At 34.7% G+C, this 18,803-nt stretch overlaps 1 protein-coding gene across 1 annotated transcript in view; it reads left to right on the forward strand.

Moving 5' to 3' along the window:
* The first annotated feature begins 3,601 nt into the window (after positions 1-3,601).
* The window catches only part of Tecrl (trans-2,3-enoyl-CoA reductase like), a 69,473-nt gene continuing 54,271 nt past the window's right edge, over positions 3,602-18,803 (forward strand). Inside the window, exons 1-2 of the mRNA XM_028780837.1 lie at positions 3,602-4,024; positions 17,845-17,896. Coding sequence (XP_028636670.1) covers positions 3,797-4,024; positions 17,845-17,896 — 280 coding nt within the window. The 5' untranslated portion in view covers positions 3,602-3,796. The remainder of the gene's footprint in view (positions 4,025-17,844; positions 17,897-18,803) is intronic.

Genomic DNA, 18,803 nt, shown 5'->3' on the forward strand with positions numbered 1-18,803 from the left:
AGGAATGGATAGAGAAAACGTGGCACATTTTCTGAGTAATACAATGGAGTATTACTCATCTATTAAAAACAATGAATTCGAGAAATTCTTAGGCAAATGGATGGAACTAGAAAATATCATCCTTAGTGAGGTAACTCAATCACAAAAGAACACACATGGTATGCACTCACTGACAATTGTATATTAGCCCAAAAGCTCGCAATGTCCAAGATGCAACTCACAGACCACATGAAGCTCATGAAGAAGTGAAGGTGCTTTGGTCCTTCTTAGAAGAAGTAACAAAATACTCATAGGAGCAAATATGGAGACACAGTATGGCACAGAAACTGAAGGAGGGGTCATATGGAGACTGCCCCACCTGGGTATCCATCCCATGTGCAGTCACCAAAGGTAGATGCTGATGTGGATATCAGGAAGTGCATGCTGACAGGTGAGTGATATAACTGTATCCTTAGAGGTCTGCCAGAGCCTGCCATATACAGAGGTGGATGTTCCCAAAGGAGGAGTGAGAGAGAAGACTGAAGGAGCTGAAAGAGTTTGTGGCCCCATAGGGAGAGCAACAATTTCAACCAACAAGAGCTCTCAGGGTCTAAATCTAAGGGTCTACCACCAGCCTAAGAGCACATAATGAGAGAACCATGGCTCTAGCTGTATATGTAGGGGAGAATGGCATTGTTGGGCATAGAAGGGAGAGGAAGCCCTTGTTCTATTGAAGGCTGGATGTCTGCCCCAGTGTGGTGGAATTCGTGGGTGGGGGAGGTGGGAGTGGGCAGGTGAGTGGGGGCACATCTTCATGGAGGCAGGAGGAAGGGGGTTGGGATTGGGGGTTCCTGGGTGGGAAGAAAATGGGGAAAGGAGATCACATCTGAAATGTAAATAAAATATCCAATAAAAAAAGGAAGGAAAAAAGAAAAAAGAGAAAAAATCCCATATTAAAACATAATGTTTGTGTTGCAAGCAAAAGGACAGAAATTAATCTATAAAGAAAATATACTCAGAAATTTCAACTAGAAAGTGACTTTCTAAAGAAATGTTTGTGAACAACATGTTGAACATAAAAAATTAAATGTTCTCAGAGACTCAAGCTGATGAGAAATATATCCTGGAGATTATAAGTCACTTTAAATCATATTATTCTAGGATGAACTAGAAACTATTCATTTTTTCTAATCTAAGAATTTAAAACTCAAAACCTGACCTTGAAAATAATCCACCACTATCCGTTAATAATATTCCAACAAAATTGGTTCTTCAATTAGAAAATATCAAAGAGAAGGCTTGGGGTGGATCTCGGCCCCCTACATATTTATAGCAAATATGCTGCTTGCTCTTCTCGTGAATCCCATAACAAGTGAAGCAACTGCTGACTCCCACTCAGGTGCCTCTCCTTGGGTCTCTATCCCCTATCTGGGCTGCCTTGTCTGGACTTAGTGGAAAAGGGTATGTCTAGTCCTGATGTCACTTGATGTGCAAGGGCATGTTGGTACTCATGGGGGGCTTTCCCTTCTCAGAGTTCTTGCAGTAGAGTAGAGTTCTGTTCTCAGTTCACAACTACTTTACTTCTCTCTGCCTTTTCAGGGTCTGTCTCTTATTCTGGCCTATGTGGTATTCTGCTGTGTGTACGAAAATATTTATAATCGTTCAAAAACACATAGTCATAATTAAATACTAAACTAAAATTATAAAATAACGTTAAATAGCTTCCATATATTAACATTGCTCTATAAAGTTCAATTATTTTATGAATTGTACTAATGAAATGCTGGAGAGATGGGTCAGCAGTTTAGAGCACTCTCTGTACTAACTAAGGTCTTGCACAGGACCTTAGTTTGATTCTAAGCATCTGAAGTGACTGACACTTGCCAAAAGCTCCACTCACAGAAGGTCTAAATCATCTTCTGATATCTTTGGGCACTAGTAATGGTGTACATGTGAACAAGCAGGCACATATTCATACACACAAACATAACCATAAATTAATAAAAGGTGAACCCACATAAAGTTGTTTTTGAAATAAGGAAATTATTAATATTTTGTTGTTGCTAAAGAAGACCAAAAATGATAATACCAGAAAAATGATGTTTCTTTTGAAAACTCATTCAAAATTTTTATAACTATATTTCATTAAAATGAAGATTCTAGTTCCTGACTGATTATTTTTTCAGTTGTTAGTATGACTACACATTTTATCAATAAGCTGGCGTCATGAATGTAATGAATCATTGTTAATTGAATTACGAAAATTCTAAATCAACTAAGAAAAACCGAAGGCACTTTACAGTCAAAGTTACTTCATTTCCATATGATAATAGTTAGTTGCAAAATGTGTTTTTATTTTCTCACATTTTAAACAATTAATCACAGATTAATACATACAATTTTCAACATTTATGCTATGACTTCCTCTACCATTTTCTCTTTCTGTAATCACTATTGTTCTTATTGACATTATATTGCTGGGAGGGTTATTATGTCGTTTTATATTTTGGGATCATTTTACAAGGACTTTGAGATGAGTGCATTGTGGTTCTTCTAATCTTTAAATTGCATGTGTGTGTGTGTGTGTGTGTGTGTGTGTGTGTGTGTGTCCATACGCTCAATGGGTGTTTAGATGCCTATGGACGTCAGAGGGCATTTTGTATGCTTAGATTTCTCATTCCACAAATGGGGAACCTGGAGCCCTAATCAGATCATCAGGCTTGGCTGTAAATTTCTTTTCTCACAAGGTTATCTCTCTGTTTATCTCGAGTATATCATGAATCATTCTACCAGGTACTATTCATTCAGTTTCTTCTAACTTAAGTTCCTTTCCTAACTGATTAGTATCCCTGATAAAATGTATTAATCATATGCCATGTCTTGTTCATAAATTTTCTGAAGATGCTTTTTTCCAAACAATAATTCAGAGTAAACACAGAATTTTCTCTTTACATCTCTCACATATATAAGTCTGTCTCATATATATGCATATATATATATGCACACAGATACATGTATGTTCATATATATGTGTTATATATGTGTGTGTTCCTTTATATATCTTATATATAGATAAAGATATATCTTATATATAGATATATCTTATATATGAGAATATATGTGTTTTTATATATTATATGCATATATATGCATATATAATGTTTACATTTTTAAAGAGTATTATTCAAATGTATCCTAGTTTGTCTTTTATGTGGTCAAATGTTTACACTGTATGCTGCCTGGCAGTTTTTTGTCTATGAAAGTTCAGTCTTTCCCATTCTGGGCTATGTTTCAAATTCTTTCACTAAGTGAAACTCATCCTATAACTGATTTTCTGTATATGTTGTGACCTTAATTCTAGACTGAATTTAAATGTGTTATATAATATCTTGCAGCCCTATAATTCACCTAATATGGTGTCACCTTCTGGAGTATAATATGTATGAATTCGAATCAGTATGTAATAGGTTTGAAGATTACTGTATCCGGAACTGGGAGATAATAAAAGCTCTCTGTTTTTTTTTTTTTCTGCTTTGGAATTTCAGATAAGAGTACTCATAAGTAGCAGAGATAAAAAGAGAAAGCAAGAAATAATTCAAATGCAGAAGGCAATGCACTACTCTGCGGCAGTTCTCAATAGTGTTATATATAGAAATCAGATCAGTCATTGTTTTCCAGCTTGCTAAATAAAACTAGACCTCTGGAATGGCATGCCACTTGACCTCCAGGGTGTCCACAGCAGTATTTAAAAGGCGCAAAGGGACACTCTTGCAAGTTTCTCCTGTTTACATGCCAGATTCCCCTGCTAGTTCACACAATGTTCAAAAGGCACAAGTCCCTGGAACGCAAGAAGGAATTACTATTCCAGGGACTTCCACAGTCCACAATGAAGAAGAATACAAGAAATTTCCACTCTTTGTCACAACTTGTACTCTCAGCAGGCCCGTTGAAAACTACTACAGCAGTCAAACATTCAAAAACGACTCATTTTGAGATTGAAATACTGGATGCCCATACAAGAAAACAGATATGTATTGTGGATAAGGTAAGATTTATTTATCTTCTTAAATGATTCTTTTTAGCCTCAAAACTACTAACTTCCTAATTAAGAGACAGGACTTGGTTAAATGCGTTTCTTATTATCAAACTTAATTCTTGAGAGAGTAAGAAAATGCCTTATATACTGTATCAAGAAGAAACATATGCTTCTTTTTATACTTACCATAAATAATCATTTTAATTTCTGCATTGCCCATAACCCATAAGTAAAAATCAATTAGAACAAAAAATAGATTGCATTAAAAATTTTATTTTCATGTTTTATAACAGTAAAACATACACCATTTCAGAAGTGTTTGTAAAAAATAGGAAGTAAAATAATAAACATTAAAAGTATTTAGTATGTGTCCAAATTGTTAACATGTTAGTATATTGTTTTTGGTTGTTTAATTTTCTAAAGAGTTTACCTTTTTAAAGAGCATTCTCTATATTCTTAAAAAGTACAGACTTTTAAATGTCCCTTCTCTCTGCATCTGCACTCACAGGTGTTTCAAGAAGAATGCTGTAATTTGTATGTCTTAGATTAGAAAAATGAAGTCTGTACTTGTGTTTATTGGAGATTTAAGGGCATGTATCATACACCGAAATGTTTTTCATGCAGTTGAAAAGGCAGCAACTTCAATTCATTACAGCATTGATATTTAAAAAAAAAATCTGTGTATTTTGTTTTATAGAAACACTGTTGGTTGTTGTTTGTCTAAACAAAACATCCAATCACTTATTTCTATGTAAGCATACTGCAGGTGGACTCTGAGATAAGAGTACTGCTCACTGCTCTTCACAACTGCCAAAAACATGCTATATTTTCAAATTTACTCACTGTGGTAATTCAGGTAATTTACTAGTTGAACATAATTATTTACTTTAGGTACAGAAAATATTAAGATGTCATATTTTAATATAGGTCACAAGTAACACTAAGGAGATTCCATCATCTACTTGTATAGAGTTGCAAATCATATACATCTGTATTTCCGTAAGTGATAAATATGTTTTCTGTTAAAGAAAATTTGATGTATAGGTTCTACATAATTTGTTTCTGCTTAATATAAAATATTTCCTTTCATTTTTCAAACATTACTTTCAGGAGTAAGAAAATTGTTATAACTTTGAAATCTTCTCCGGAAACGTTTGCAACATTTTCCTATGAAATGTCCGAATGGATAAAAAGTTCAGAGGAGGGAATTAAGCCATTAACAAATAGCAGAGAACCTAAGAATTGTTACCTTAAAGTAAGACATGTAAACACTTGTTAATTATTTATTATTCTCATATCTGATATCCTCCTTGAAGAAATGAGAATAAATTTCACTTTCACAGACATTAATTAAATTGAAAAGAAAAGAAAAGAATAGAAAGCTACTCTCTTAGGAATTCTACCCTTCAAATGTAAAATCCCAGGCTTACATCTGAGTGGTATAATTTTAAAGAAACAGTATCCTAATAAGGGGTTGACTTCAGATTCCTTACTACTCTCTTATTTTCTTTCATTCCTCTCTTCTTGTATACCCATTGCCCCACTGTTCTTTATTTACTTATTTTTCTTCCTTATGGAAAAGTCAGCCCAGAGCATAGTGCATACTGGGCCAGCCACCTACTACAGACTGCCTCCCTCCCACAAAACTAAAAGATTTTGACATTTACATTAACTCTCTGCTATTGCATTGTTAAGAGGCATTGCTCTGTAATTGTTTTTGTTTATTTGCTTGTTTGTTTGTTGTGTTTTGTTTTATGTCATAAAATGCTTCCATCATGATGAAGGTGCATGAGAGAAATGAGATATGAGTAAAGGTGCATTTTTGGTTTTCTTTAATAATTTCAAATTGTTTTGAAGTCTTAATAGTAGTAGCTGATTTTGTTTGCTGGTTTTATACTTCTTTGTCCTTGTTGTGAAATGTATAAAGTAAATATGAAATGTACCATTTCTCTTATTACTTTTTAGAGTTTTCCTCCTGTTACTCTCTGTATTTCTTTTCTCATATTCTACCCAGGCCCATGTCACATGGGCCTTTATCTTTCTCAGTTCTTGGAACTGGAACTTTCAGAATCCAGAGCAGCAGTGGCAAAGACCGCTGAATCCCAATTCGTCACAATGGACTTACAGCATATTCTATTATTAATCAATTAAAAAATCTTCTCAGGATACTTGTGTTTAACTCCAAAACCATTTTGTCCCTGCAGTACTTCTTTGACTTTTAAAAAATGAATTTATTGACTTTTGATCTCTGTTAATTCATCATCATCCAACTCATTAGGTATTTATGATCCAACTTATCATCTATCTGTCTGGCTATCATCATCATGGTCTCTGTCATCTTCTATGTATCTGTATCTTTTATTAGACAAACCTAATTTAGCATATCTGAAGCTGATAATATATGGGACATCTTATGACAGTTCTTAAAACATAATGTGAACAAAGTTATTTTTTACTTATGCTCATGATTTGGTGACACAGTATTTTTTTCACACAAACTATAAATAAAGTCTAATATGTTGATTTTATTATGATAAATTTATGATTTGATGAGATATTTGATATATTTAGTTTAAAATAGTATTTTCAAATACCAGGGGCAAGCCCTGTATAGATCTGGCACTAATGAGCTTCCATAGTGATCTCCAGGTAAATAAATGGAAACTACCCTTCAAATAACTCTCTAGATACTCACTCCTGGGAGTTATGACTCATCCCTTAATCTCATGCTCCACACACAATCCATCTTCTTGACAATACCTTCAAAGTATATCCAGACTGTGACAAATCCCTGTCACTTCCCACTGCCAGCTTGCTTAAATCTGCAGCCTGCATTTGTCATTATCACCTACAGTGGATTCCCTACATGGCAACCAGAGCTAGCTGTTACATTGAGTCAGATAATACACTCTACCTAGTAACTAGGCCGTGCCTTCCTTTTGGATTTCCCTGTCACATTTTCTCTCAGGCTGTTTCTGATGTTGAGCCTTTACTATGTTCCAACTTGCCTTCCCCCCATAGTCTCTGCCAGTGTTACTATGGGACATTATTTTTCCTTTTATTATGTGGTCTGATTACAGTATGTCATATTCATAAACTGAGAGGTTTTATTTTTTTTCTTTCCCCTCAACATTTTTTGCATGTAGATCAATGCTTAGTAGTTTGAATGGTTATGTGCTTAGTAGATGACACCTATTCAAAACAAAAGTCTGATATTACTCTCTTGTTCTAAAGTGATAAGCTTAAAATGGAGCAGTATAAAACATTGTGTGATTTCCTAGCTGTTACTGAAGTAAATGTAAATCTATTCCCACATGAAGACATTACTTTAAATTATTCCATTAATGAAAGATTTCTGTTTACTCCAAAGATAGTTGGGTAAAATTTATCCTTAAATTAATGTGTAGTTAATCAGTAGAAAATTTTATAATGATGTCAAAGGCTGTCATAACTTTCTAGAATCATCTAGAGATGTTTCCCAAGGATTTTTTTTTTCACGAATGACTAAAACAACATAAGTAATTAACAATGATATAATGAGGAAGTTAAAAATAAATTGTTTAATGTCATTGCTAAGAGATTGTTGGAACATCAAAATATATGATGCTAAATGAAAATAATTTTAAGGTAATGGTGAATCAGTAACACTTAGCTCTTATCACTGGCTCCTATACTTAAAAATGCCAGAAGCTTGCCTGCTGCTAAGTCACTTATTCAAGAACAGAGCAAGGGCACAAAGCACTGGGAGTGATAGATAGTCAGTGACTTCTCTTGATCTTTCTTCAAAAGAGATGGAGGTTATTTTATTCTTCTGTTTACCCTTCTCCCCCAAGAGAATCTTTCTAAATGTCTCATAGAAATAAAGCATTAACATCCGTCCAATGGTCCACATATGACCCTACTGCTACAGAACAGTAGGGAGGATATTAGAATTAAACTCCCTTAAATAGTGTGTCTTTAAATACCTTTTACAAAATTCTGAAAAAAATTAAAACTGCAAGTAGTGCCAATTTAGATATGTCTTGCAAAATAAAGCCAATGAGTTAGTTTGGAAATTTTATCTGCTCTAAAATGGTTACTTTTTTTTTTTTACAGAGACTTCTGGCTTTTTTTTTTTCAAAATTTTACATTTATGTCACTAGGTCTTGCTTCTTTTCTTCTACCTCTTACCAATATCCCCCCTTTTCTTCCACACTTACTCTCCTCCCTGTATTGTCTATGATATAGAATGATAAAGCTAGCAACCTATAAATATTTAATTCAGATATATCAGAATGTTATTAGAAAGCTGAGTGATTTTTTTTAATTAACCAATACATCTTATTTCTAAAAATGGAGTACTATCATTTACCCTGTAGAGTATAGGAAACAATGAAATTTGTATTTTCCCCACTAATTGAGGTAGCTGGAGGGTCTTGCATAGTTTATATTCTTACATATATGAAATAAAGTAACATTAGTTAAAATGTAAAAATGAATAAAACATGAGCCTTAAGTCAGTATGACAATCAATTAAGACTTAGTATCTCTTCAGTTTATTTTATTGAAAATAAATTCTTCTCTCAAACAGTACATCCAGACCCACATTTTCTCCTCTCTCCACGCCTCCCCGCCCTCCCCTGTCTCCACTCTCCCCGATCCACTCTCCCTCTGCTTTTACTTCAGAAAAGCACAGGCCTCTAAGAGACATCAACCAGACAACAAAACAAGATACTTTAAGACAAGCCAAAAGCCCTCATATCAAAGCTAAAAAGGAAAATACAAAAATGATCGAAAAGCCTATTTCCAGTTTAAAGTTCCATGGCATTTGTTATAAACACCTTGTCACCTTCTTTTCTTTTTTTTTTATTTTGTTAGCATTAGTGTTTTTCTATTGATTATTTTATTTATTTACATTTCAAATGATGTCCTCCTTCCCAGTTTCCCCTCTGCAAAACCCCTATCATATAATATGTACCATATATACTGTATATACAATAAATACTGATCATAATTTTGTATGGAAAACATAAAAAAATCCTTTTTAATTATTTTTAACTTCTAGTGTTTTATTAAGTACATTTGGCTTGATCCTACCCACCCCTCCCCCTAGCTTCTATGAGGGAGCTCACCCTCCCTCCCACCCATTCTGCCTCACTGTCCAAGCATTCACCTACACTGGGCATTAAGACTTTACCAAGGGCCTCTCCTCCCATTGATGCCAGATAAGACCATCTTCTGCTACATATGCAGCTGGAGCTGTGGGTCCCTCCATGTGGACACTTTGGTTGATTGATGGCTTGGTCCTTGGGAGCTCTAGGGGGTCTGATTGATTGATACTGTTGTTCTTCCCATGGGGTTGCAAACCCCTTCAGCTTCATTCAACATAACACTAGTGCATGTTTATTGGTATAATGGTCTACTTAGAGAGATGTATGCATTGTGGAATAGTATATCAGGTTAACTGACATATCAATAGGTCGTACACTATTGTATACATGTAATATACATATAGTATATATACATATATGTTAGAACAATATAATAAATACTGATCATAATTTTGGATGGAAAACATGAAAATCTCCTTTTAGTTATATTTAACTACTGGTATTTAATTATGTATATTCAGCTTGATCTGTAAAAAACCTTCAAAATTTGATAGCCTTAACAAATATTTAAATTCAGTTTTAAAACCAATTGACCAACAAATATCTCCCTTCTCCATCAGCCCATTAACCACAGGGATCATGTTCATAAGTTTAGTTGTTAAATAACAGTTTTTATTGTGTCTATTTAGCTAATTTATGTCTTCATTTACATTTAAATATATTATTATGTAAGAACAACATTCTATTGTTAAACTATGTATTAGTTATATACTCACTATAAACCTATACAATGACTGACAAGTTATTCATGGAGGACTTAACAATGTGTGATGTAGCAACCCTCCTTGCAAACATAATATTTATGCGTATATGATGAACAGTGGATAGCGAACTGGATAAATAGAAAGCAGGGGATATGGCAATCTATGAAGTATGTTTGCTTGACTGTGGTGATAGATGGAAAGGATGCAGACAAGATGCTGGTTCATGTCCTCAAGCAGTTCCAGACCACGTGCCGATATAACTTACTGTCTTAAATTGTAGTGATTTGTTTGTTTCCTTTCCTTTAAGCTCAGACAAGTAGAAAGGTCAGTATGCATACTAACATATACATCATGCCTATGTATAATAATATGTTAAAAATAGGAAATGCTATAAATGTTCTGTGTACCAAATATTCTTTTCTGAATTGACCAGAGTGTGTCAGTTTGTTATTTGAGAGGAAGTACTGACTGGAACTGATTTATCAATCAACAGGGGAGGAGCTTTGTAGAGAAGTCTTTATTTTGTAAATAGAGGTCTTTGGAACACTTACTTGTCCTAACTCAATCTTTTACTCTTCTCTCATTTAACAATATTCATTATATTTTTAATCAGTATGTATGCACTAATCCTCTCTGTGTTTGTGTGAGTGTGTTTGCATGTGTGTGTGTGTGTGTGTGTGTGTGTGTGTGTGTGCAAGTGCCTGTGGAGAAAAGAAGTTTTGGGATCCTAGATGTAGGGTTTCATAGAATTATAAATTACACTACATGGATATTGCGAATCAAAACAGGATCACATAGAAGAATAATATACTCTCAAAGGACTAAACCATCTTTTTAGCTTGTGTTCTGTTATCATGACTCATTTCTGCTGCTTGGATGCCAACAAAACTAGTACTATATGGGAGGAATTTATGTCTTGGCAAGTTCATTTGACAGCTTGAGGAACAATTTTGGCCATCTGTGGATGATATTCCCTATGAGTTGACCCTGAGGAAGTACTTCCCAGAAGATTTCAACGTGATGATACTGCTCTCTTACTAATCACAAATGGTATTTTGTGGCCAACTACCCAGCATATATTGTCCCAGAAAAGTAAAGGTTTCACTACCACAGTCTCCCCATTAAAAGACAACTGGCTTTGATAAAGTCTGGAAGGAATCCCAAACTTCCTTCTAAAACTTTATATGCCAGGTCTCCAGTGTCTCCATTTCTTTAGCCATCCCAGCTCCAAATCTTCCCCCAGAAGAGTCAATCAAACTCTCAACATTCAACAGCCTTTTCAGCCAAAAGCATTCAAATGCTTCTACTATCCTGCCCAAATCAACACGGCCAGTTATATGAAGGTACACTCACTAAAGTTTGCTGAGTTGACTATTGTCAACTAAACTCAAAAAATATTTTTGCACTGCCATAATCTTAAAAACAGTTCAGTTCCTTCATGGTGTTCTTTTTCTTCCCTGCTTTCCCACTTATATGCACTTTCTTCCACTAATACTCATCCTTCTGCTTTAATAGGCTCTTCACTGAAGATTTGCTTACCCATAGATGAAGAATTACAGGAAAAGAGCCTCTGTACAGTACATTTATACTACACATGCAGAACCTTTGTTGTCATTATTCTCTGAGAGCTAATGCAACTATTTGCATCTTATTTGTCATACATTAGGTATTTAAAGTAACTGAAGGACGGATCAGAGTAAGTGAGAGGAAATGCAAGAGATCTTTGTGAAGGTCATACACATTTGACATAGAAGCCTGAACATCAATGACTGTTGATATGTGAAGATCTTCCACAAACCAAGTAAAGGAAGACTGCATACTAAAAAGTATATCCCAGAAGTGAGCCACTGTCTCAGACCCTAGCTTGAAGTCACACTGAACCAAAGGCTTTTCATACTCTTCAGATATTCCTCTTAGTGCAAAAGACATGTACATGTTGTTTGACACAAGTAGACATAACACAAATCTTTTTAAATAAAATATGAACATGGTACTGGATGCCTTCTGCTAGTGTTTTTTTTTTAATATACTATTGTTTTTTGTTTTGTTCTGCTTTGTTTTAGGGTAAGGGTAAGGACAAATTTCAATAGGCAATAGCTCTACCATTAATCTAAATCTGCTAGAGTGAGACATACATACATATATATATATATATATATATATATATATATGTGTGTGTGTGTGTGTGTGTGTGTGTGTGTGTGTGTGTGTATTATTTAGAGAACTAATGAAATCACTTCCACTTAATGTCTTAATGTGTCCAATGACTCCACCATACGGGAAGGCCATCATGACAGTAGTGGCAATTTCATAAAGGAACAATTATGTCCCCCAAGTGCTCTACTCTGTTGACCTTTGAAGCTTTAACTGAAGCTAACATGCAGTAAAGATGCCTTACAGGAGTTTAGGCAGGAAAGCCAAATAAACTGTCTTATCCACTTAAGATTTTTTCGTGTGCAAATTTCTCAGGCTCCAAACCACTGAGATATCATGTTTTATTGGTGTATTTTGAAGCTGAATAATCCATGTTGATCTGCTAAGATTTAAGGAAGTGATCTGATCGATGTTCAAGAGTCAGGAATTCTCTTTTTGAGAAATTAGTTTTGAAATGTCTGTCCATCTGTCGTTGTTCTTGTTTTTTCTTAAAAAAACGTGTTGTACTTCTGTTTTCATCCTCTTTCAATTTGTGTAAATCAAGAATTAATTAAGAATTGTGAAGATAAATTGTGATTTATCTTTCCCATCATGTGCTTTAAAAGCTTTTGAAAAGGACATTAAAATTGTTTTATTTTTGAAGGCTTTTAACTTGTCTATTTTTGAAACTTATAATCTAATTTGATTGGTAATTTTTTCTAGCAAAGTATTTGATAAATTGTTTCCTTGATGAGTTATTTATATATACAGGTTTATGCATCACCGAATATAGATTTATTACCTGCTTGTCATAAACCTCACTGAATGAAAACAGTTACAATCTGAACTTAATTTAATCAGAATTCAAACCAAAGTCATTACAGATGCAAAATCTACTATAAACCTGAAAAACTGCAAAGCTCTATTGTATCTTTATTTTTTTTTTTACATTTTTTGTTTCGTTTTCTGTTTTAAGTTCTACTTCAAGTACAATTTTTACACAACTTACTAGTAATATTTTGGTACTCTTTATAATATTTATTCAGATGTGCCTATTTTTTAAATTTCTAAGTTACATGTTTTAGAGAAATTGACATGCGTATTAGTGCTGAACTTTTGATGGAAAGGCATATTTGGTATCTGTTGAAGGATTACTATTGTATGTAAATGTTTTATGGAAGAAGAATCATACATTTACAAATGACTATGTAATAAAAATATGTATTGATTTAATGAGAATTCATATGCAACAGCTCATTTTCATTTTTAAATTATTAAGAAATGTTAATAAACTACAAATTTCCTTCAAGGTCCCCCACAACTTGGCTTTTGAGACAATAAAACTCAGACTATCTTCCAGTCTGCGATGTTTCTGAAGCTGACTTTGAATGTTTGAATCCTTTCTTTACCTTCAGTTCATAAGTGCTAGGATTATAGGATCATGCATCATGCTGTTTAATGTAGTGCTGGAGATCAAATATAGACATCCATGCCTTCAAAGCAGGTCTAGGAGATGCTTAACATCCCTAGCCATAGAGTAATAGATCAAATCCACCAAGATAAGCATTTAGATGTTTGGTTTCAGTGTCTAGAGAGTTAACTGTTTCACTAAGACAGAATCTGTTCCACTATTTCTTAATTAATAAGTAAAAATTAACTTAAAATGAAATACTAAACTGTAATTTTATTTTAGCACTAAAATATTACTTGCTTATTTAAAAAAATTCTTATAAATTTTGAAGCAAATTTTCAAATTATTATCCCATTTTCTAAACTAAACATTTATAATAGAAATTTACAGATGTTGCCGTTTTTGTCTGTGCTAATCCTGGGGTTGACACTTTTGGGGCCATGTTCTTCCTTCTGTTCTAAAACCAGTAAGGAGCAGTTCTTACCAGTCATCAAGCCTGTTTGAGTGTTTGTTGTATGCGTTCTTCTGAGGAGCGTTATAACATCTTAATACGTAATCATTGATGACCCACTTATCTTTATTCTATCTTCTTTTGTACTTGTGGGAACAGTTTTCCCAGTGTTCACTGATAATTTCTGGATCAAAAATTGCAAATTTTCTAACAAACAGTTTGCAATGGCCGTTGATTTTTCTAACCAATTCATTTTTCAAAAAGATACTGTTGACAGTATTTCAGAGATGGCTGTTCAATTTTAGAAACTCGGGGACATATGAGAAAAAAATATGGTTATGCAAGCAGTGGTAGTATGAATAGTTTATTTAAGAAGACAACAGATGGTAAATGCAGTCACAACTTTCATTTCTTGCGTGTGAAAACTTTGCTTTCATCGGTGTAAACGTTGGCAAACCAGCAATGAGTCAAGCCTCAACTGCAATCTGCTAAATTTCAGATGCATACACTTGGTTCAGTTAGAAAGCTTTACCTTGCTCATTTATTAGTTCATGATTGATTTCTTATAATAAATACTAAAGAGAAGAATTTAAAAATGTTTCAGTTTGGAAGTTTTTATTTATTTATTTTTAATCATTCCATTTGTTTACCTCTCAAATGATCTCTCACTTCCTGCTTATGCCTCCACAACCTCCACAACCCCATATCCGCCCTCTCCCCCTTTCCTTTGCCTCTATGATGGTGTTCCCCAACCCACCCACCCTCTCCACATCACTCCAGCATCCCCCTACCCAATGCTGGAGCGTTAAACCTTTATAGAACCAAGGTCCTTCCATCCCATTGATTTCAGACATTCTCTGCTACCTACGAATCTGGAGTCATAGATCTCTCCCTCTACACTCCTTGGTTGGTGATCTAGTCCCTGGGAACACTGGGTGGTCTAGCCAGCCAATGTTGTTCTTCCTATGGGGTTACAATCCCTCTCTGCTCCTCTATTCCTTCTGCCAGCTCCCCCACAGGGGTCCTTGAGTTCAGTCTGATGGCTGACTCCAAGCATCCACATCTGTGTTAGTCAGTTGCTGACAGAACCTCCCAAGGAACAGCCACACCAAGTTCCTGTCAGGAACGAGCTCTTGGCAACAGCAACAGTGTCTGGATTTGGTGTCTGCAGATAGAATAGAGTCCCCAGGTGTGGTGGTCCCTGGATGGCCCTTCCTTCAGTCTCTGCTCCATATTTTGTCCATGTCTTTAATTTGGACAGGAACATTTCTGTGTTAAAAATTTTGAAATGGGTGAGTGGCCCCACCCCTCGACCAAGGAACAGTTCCTATCTAATGGAGGTGGTCTCTACAGGGTTCTATCTGTTCTTTACTGCTCATTTCTGCCACAGGCATCTCTGTTGGGTCCTGGGAGCCTCTGGCTTCCATGGTGTCTGGGACACTCCAGTGGCTATCCCCAGTTCCTCATCCACCACTGCTACATATTTTTATTCGATTTCCTGACCCTCTGTACCTCTCTCCTGTCCTCTCCAGTACCTGATACTGTCCCTCTTATTTCCTCTTCCTCCTCTTTTCCTTCCAGGCCCCCCCGTCTCCCTCCGTCTCCTGTGATCATCCTGTTCCCCCCTCAATGTAGGACTGAAGCATCCACACCCCGGTTTTCCTTCCTGCTAAGCTCCATGTGGACAGTGGGTTGTATCATGGGAATTGTGAGGTTTTGGGCTAATATCCACTTATCAGTGGGTACATACCATGTGTGTTCCTTTGTGATTGGGTTAACCTCACTCAGGAATCTTCTTACAACAAACCCAAAAGAAGTGAAATACACAAGTATTTTTTTTTCTTTGTGTATATAGCAGTGACTAATGACAATGACTAAATTCATGTGATATTCAGTTATCCTTTAGAAGATTCTTGAAAATTGGGTGAAAGGGAAAGGCTATTAGTAAACACTCTGAGAAAGTTATAGGGCATTTAATTAGAAGTCAGAAGCTTTCCATACTTTGTTTTTGGATCCTCGTATTCATTACTTAAACCTTCTCTTCAGAACCTGAAATTATTTCTCATTTATTCAATATGTTGGTAAGACTTTCCCTGAGCTTTTTGCATTATTTCTTGAGTGTTTTATTTCAACTCTTATTTCAATTTACCATTTAGTGATTCAGTTTCTTTATGAGATTATATTTTCATCTTGAATTGCTTTCCTTAATTCATTTTATAATGTCTTCTTTGAAGTAGTTATTCATAACCTCTTTGAAGTTCTTGACCTCATTCACAATTCCTATTTTGAAATTCTTGTCTTGTATTTCAGCTAAGCTAGTTTTTAAGAGAATATTAAAATAGAAGTTCTGGTTTTTGGAAAAGGCACAGTATCTCATTTGTTTGTTTCCGTGGTTTTGAGATTGTATCTGTATCTGGAGTTAAAATGTGTATGAGGTTTTGTGATGTTGTGTGTGTGTTCCAGTCTTTGATTACTATTATACAGTATGAAAGCTTGTGTATCAGTAACATGGTGATATCTTTGAGTCTTGGGGTCACTCAAGTTTTAGTGTTCAGATTCCAATTGGTCACAGATCTGAAGTGCTGGCTGGAAATCTTGGTTCATACACCTAGCAGTCCCAGATTAGTTAAGTGTGTGCCTGTGGTAGGGAAACTGGGTTAACCCTTGAGAAGTGTTTGGCATCCAGCTCCATGAAGCATTGGAAGGTCTAACCTATATTCTACCACAGAATGCAGTGAGTCTCAAGAATGGAATGGAATGATCTGGGAGGATGAGCAGCAAAGGCAGGACTATTGCTACCCTAAGGGAATCAAATGGAGGAAATGAAGGAAGGCATCTTTAATGTACTGGTATCTACCAATAGTGACAGCTGTGGGGTCCATAGGAGGCAATGGGTCTGGTTAGAGATGGGTGGAATGTCACAAAAGAATGGAGAAAATAACTGAGGAAGGTAACAGATGAAGAACTATGAGAAGCCTGTTTCTGTACCAAGATTAGCAGCCAAGTCCAAAGGTGACAGGCATGGACTTGGAGGATGGGGTAAGGCATTCTCAGTGTGAAGTATAAGAGAATCTGTGGAAGTCAGAATGGAGGAATGGAAGGAAAGTAGAGGCAGTTCACCTGGGTCCTTGCCAAGGTTGGTAGCTGTCAGTAATACATGTGTATGTTTGAGTGTATATTGAGTGTATTCAGTTGAGAGTTGTTGTAAAATATTCTACCATACGTTCATTAATGAGATCATATAAGTGACTTGTCTCATAACAGTTCTATGTACCATAAAATTTTAAATGTAACTCCTGTATGAGTCAAACGCACATCATACAGCACCTGTCTTTCAATAAATCATTTTACTTGTTTTTAATCGGTCATACTTTTTGCTCAATATTTTCTTGAAGCTATTTGTACTTTTAAAAAATTTTGTATTGCTTATTTTATTTATTTGCATACAAATTTTATCTACCCCCTTCCCAGTTTCCCATCCAAAAGTCCCTTATTTCCTCCCCTCCCTGTGCCTCTATGAGGGTGCTCCCCCACTCATCCACCCACTCCTGTCTCAGTGCCCTAACATTCGCCTACCCTAGGTCATCGAGCCTCCACAGGACCAAGGGGCTCCCCTCCCAGTGATGCCCACTAATGCAATCCTCTGTGACATCTGAAGCTAGAGCCGTGGGTCCCTCCATGTGTAATCTCAAAATTCTCTTCATTGTTGAAGACAGAAACCCAATATTTTGAAAAGATGAAACTTTTAAAGATATTCCTTAGAGGAATAAACTAAGTTTAGTTGGACTTAAACTACTATTGCTATATGTTAATAAAAATTTCAAGTGTAATATTATTGTTTATATTACTTGTTAAAGTAGAATTTAAAAGTTATTAAAAATATAAATTTACTGATATTTTGCCAAAATCAGTATGTTTCTTAAATATTTGTTTAGCAGAAATTATCATGTTTTTCTTATAATTTTAATTCCTTCTTTCAGGTAACACAAACGTCAACTATTCATGATGTCAAACAGAAGTTTCACAAAGCATGTGAGTTTTATCTATTAAAATATATGTTAACATATTTTCAAATTGGCTCACATCTTTCTTTAAGAACAAGCACATGAAAGCTATCTTTTAAAACTGATCTCTTTAATAATTTAGTAAGTAGTAATTCTTAAATATAATGATTCTCACATTTGATACTCTTTTTGATGTTATAATATTCAACAAGTTTTTGTCAGTACTGGTAATGGAAATTCATGTCAGTATTCAGGAGTCAGGTGCTTATCCAATGAACAATATCCCAAGAAAATCTTCAGTGTTTCAATGGAAGAATGTATAAAATTGTTTTAATACATAGTTCAGTATTCTTTTTATGAAGATATTTTAATATATAAAGACAGAAAATTTATTTCTTTTGTATTAGAACAAAACATTAGATAATGATTGGTCTAACTATTTAAATAAGTTAAATTCATTCCTCATAAAAATTATTTTACAAGGCCTATAAATGATATTGCTTAAGGTTATTGATAAGTAATGTTCTGTGAAAAAATTTCTCCATAATTTGCTTGAAAGTATTCATATTGTGCATATGCATATACTCTCTATATAGCTTTTATAGTGAAATTCATTCTAATTTTCAAACAGTGAAAATAGAGTTACCAGAAATTATGATTTTTAATATTTTATAAGGGTTAAATTATTGTATAATTATGAAAATCAAGTCAATGGTAGAAACATTTTCCAAATAGATGATTCTTCATATGCATAGTTCCCTTTTGCTATGAAAGTTCTTCTCCAGTGTAGTGCATTTTTAATTTAAAAACCTATGTTGATATATCATAATGTGTCAAGGCTTTGGATATTAAGATATATCATTAGATTCCATAGTTATATCATTTTAAAGACGCAACTTAACATGTTTTGTTGAACAGAACATGTGTTTTGGGAA

This window comes from Grammomys surdaster, unplaced genomic scaffold (assembly GCF_004785775.1).
Source record: "Grammomys surdaster isolate TR1022 unplaced genomic scaffold, NIH_TR_1.0 372, whole genome shotgun sequence".
Classification (NCBI taxonomy): domain Eukaryota; kingdom Metazoa; phylum Chordata; class Mammalia; order Rodentia; family Muridae; genus Grammomys; species Grammomys surdaster.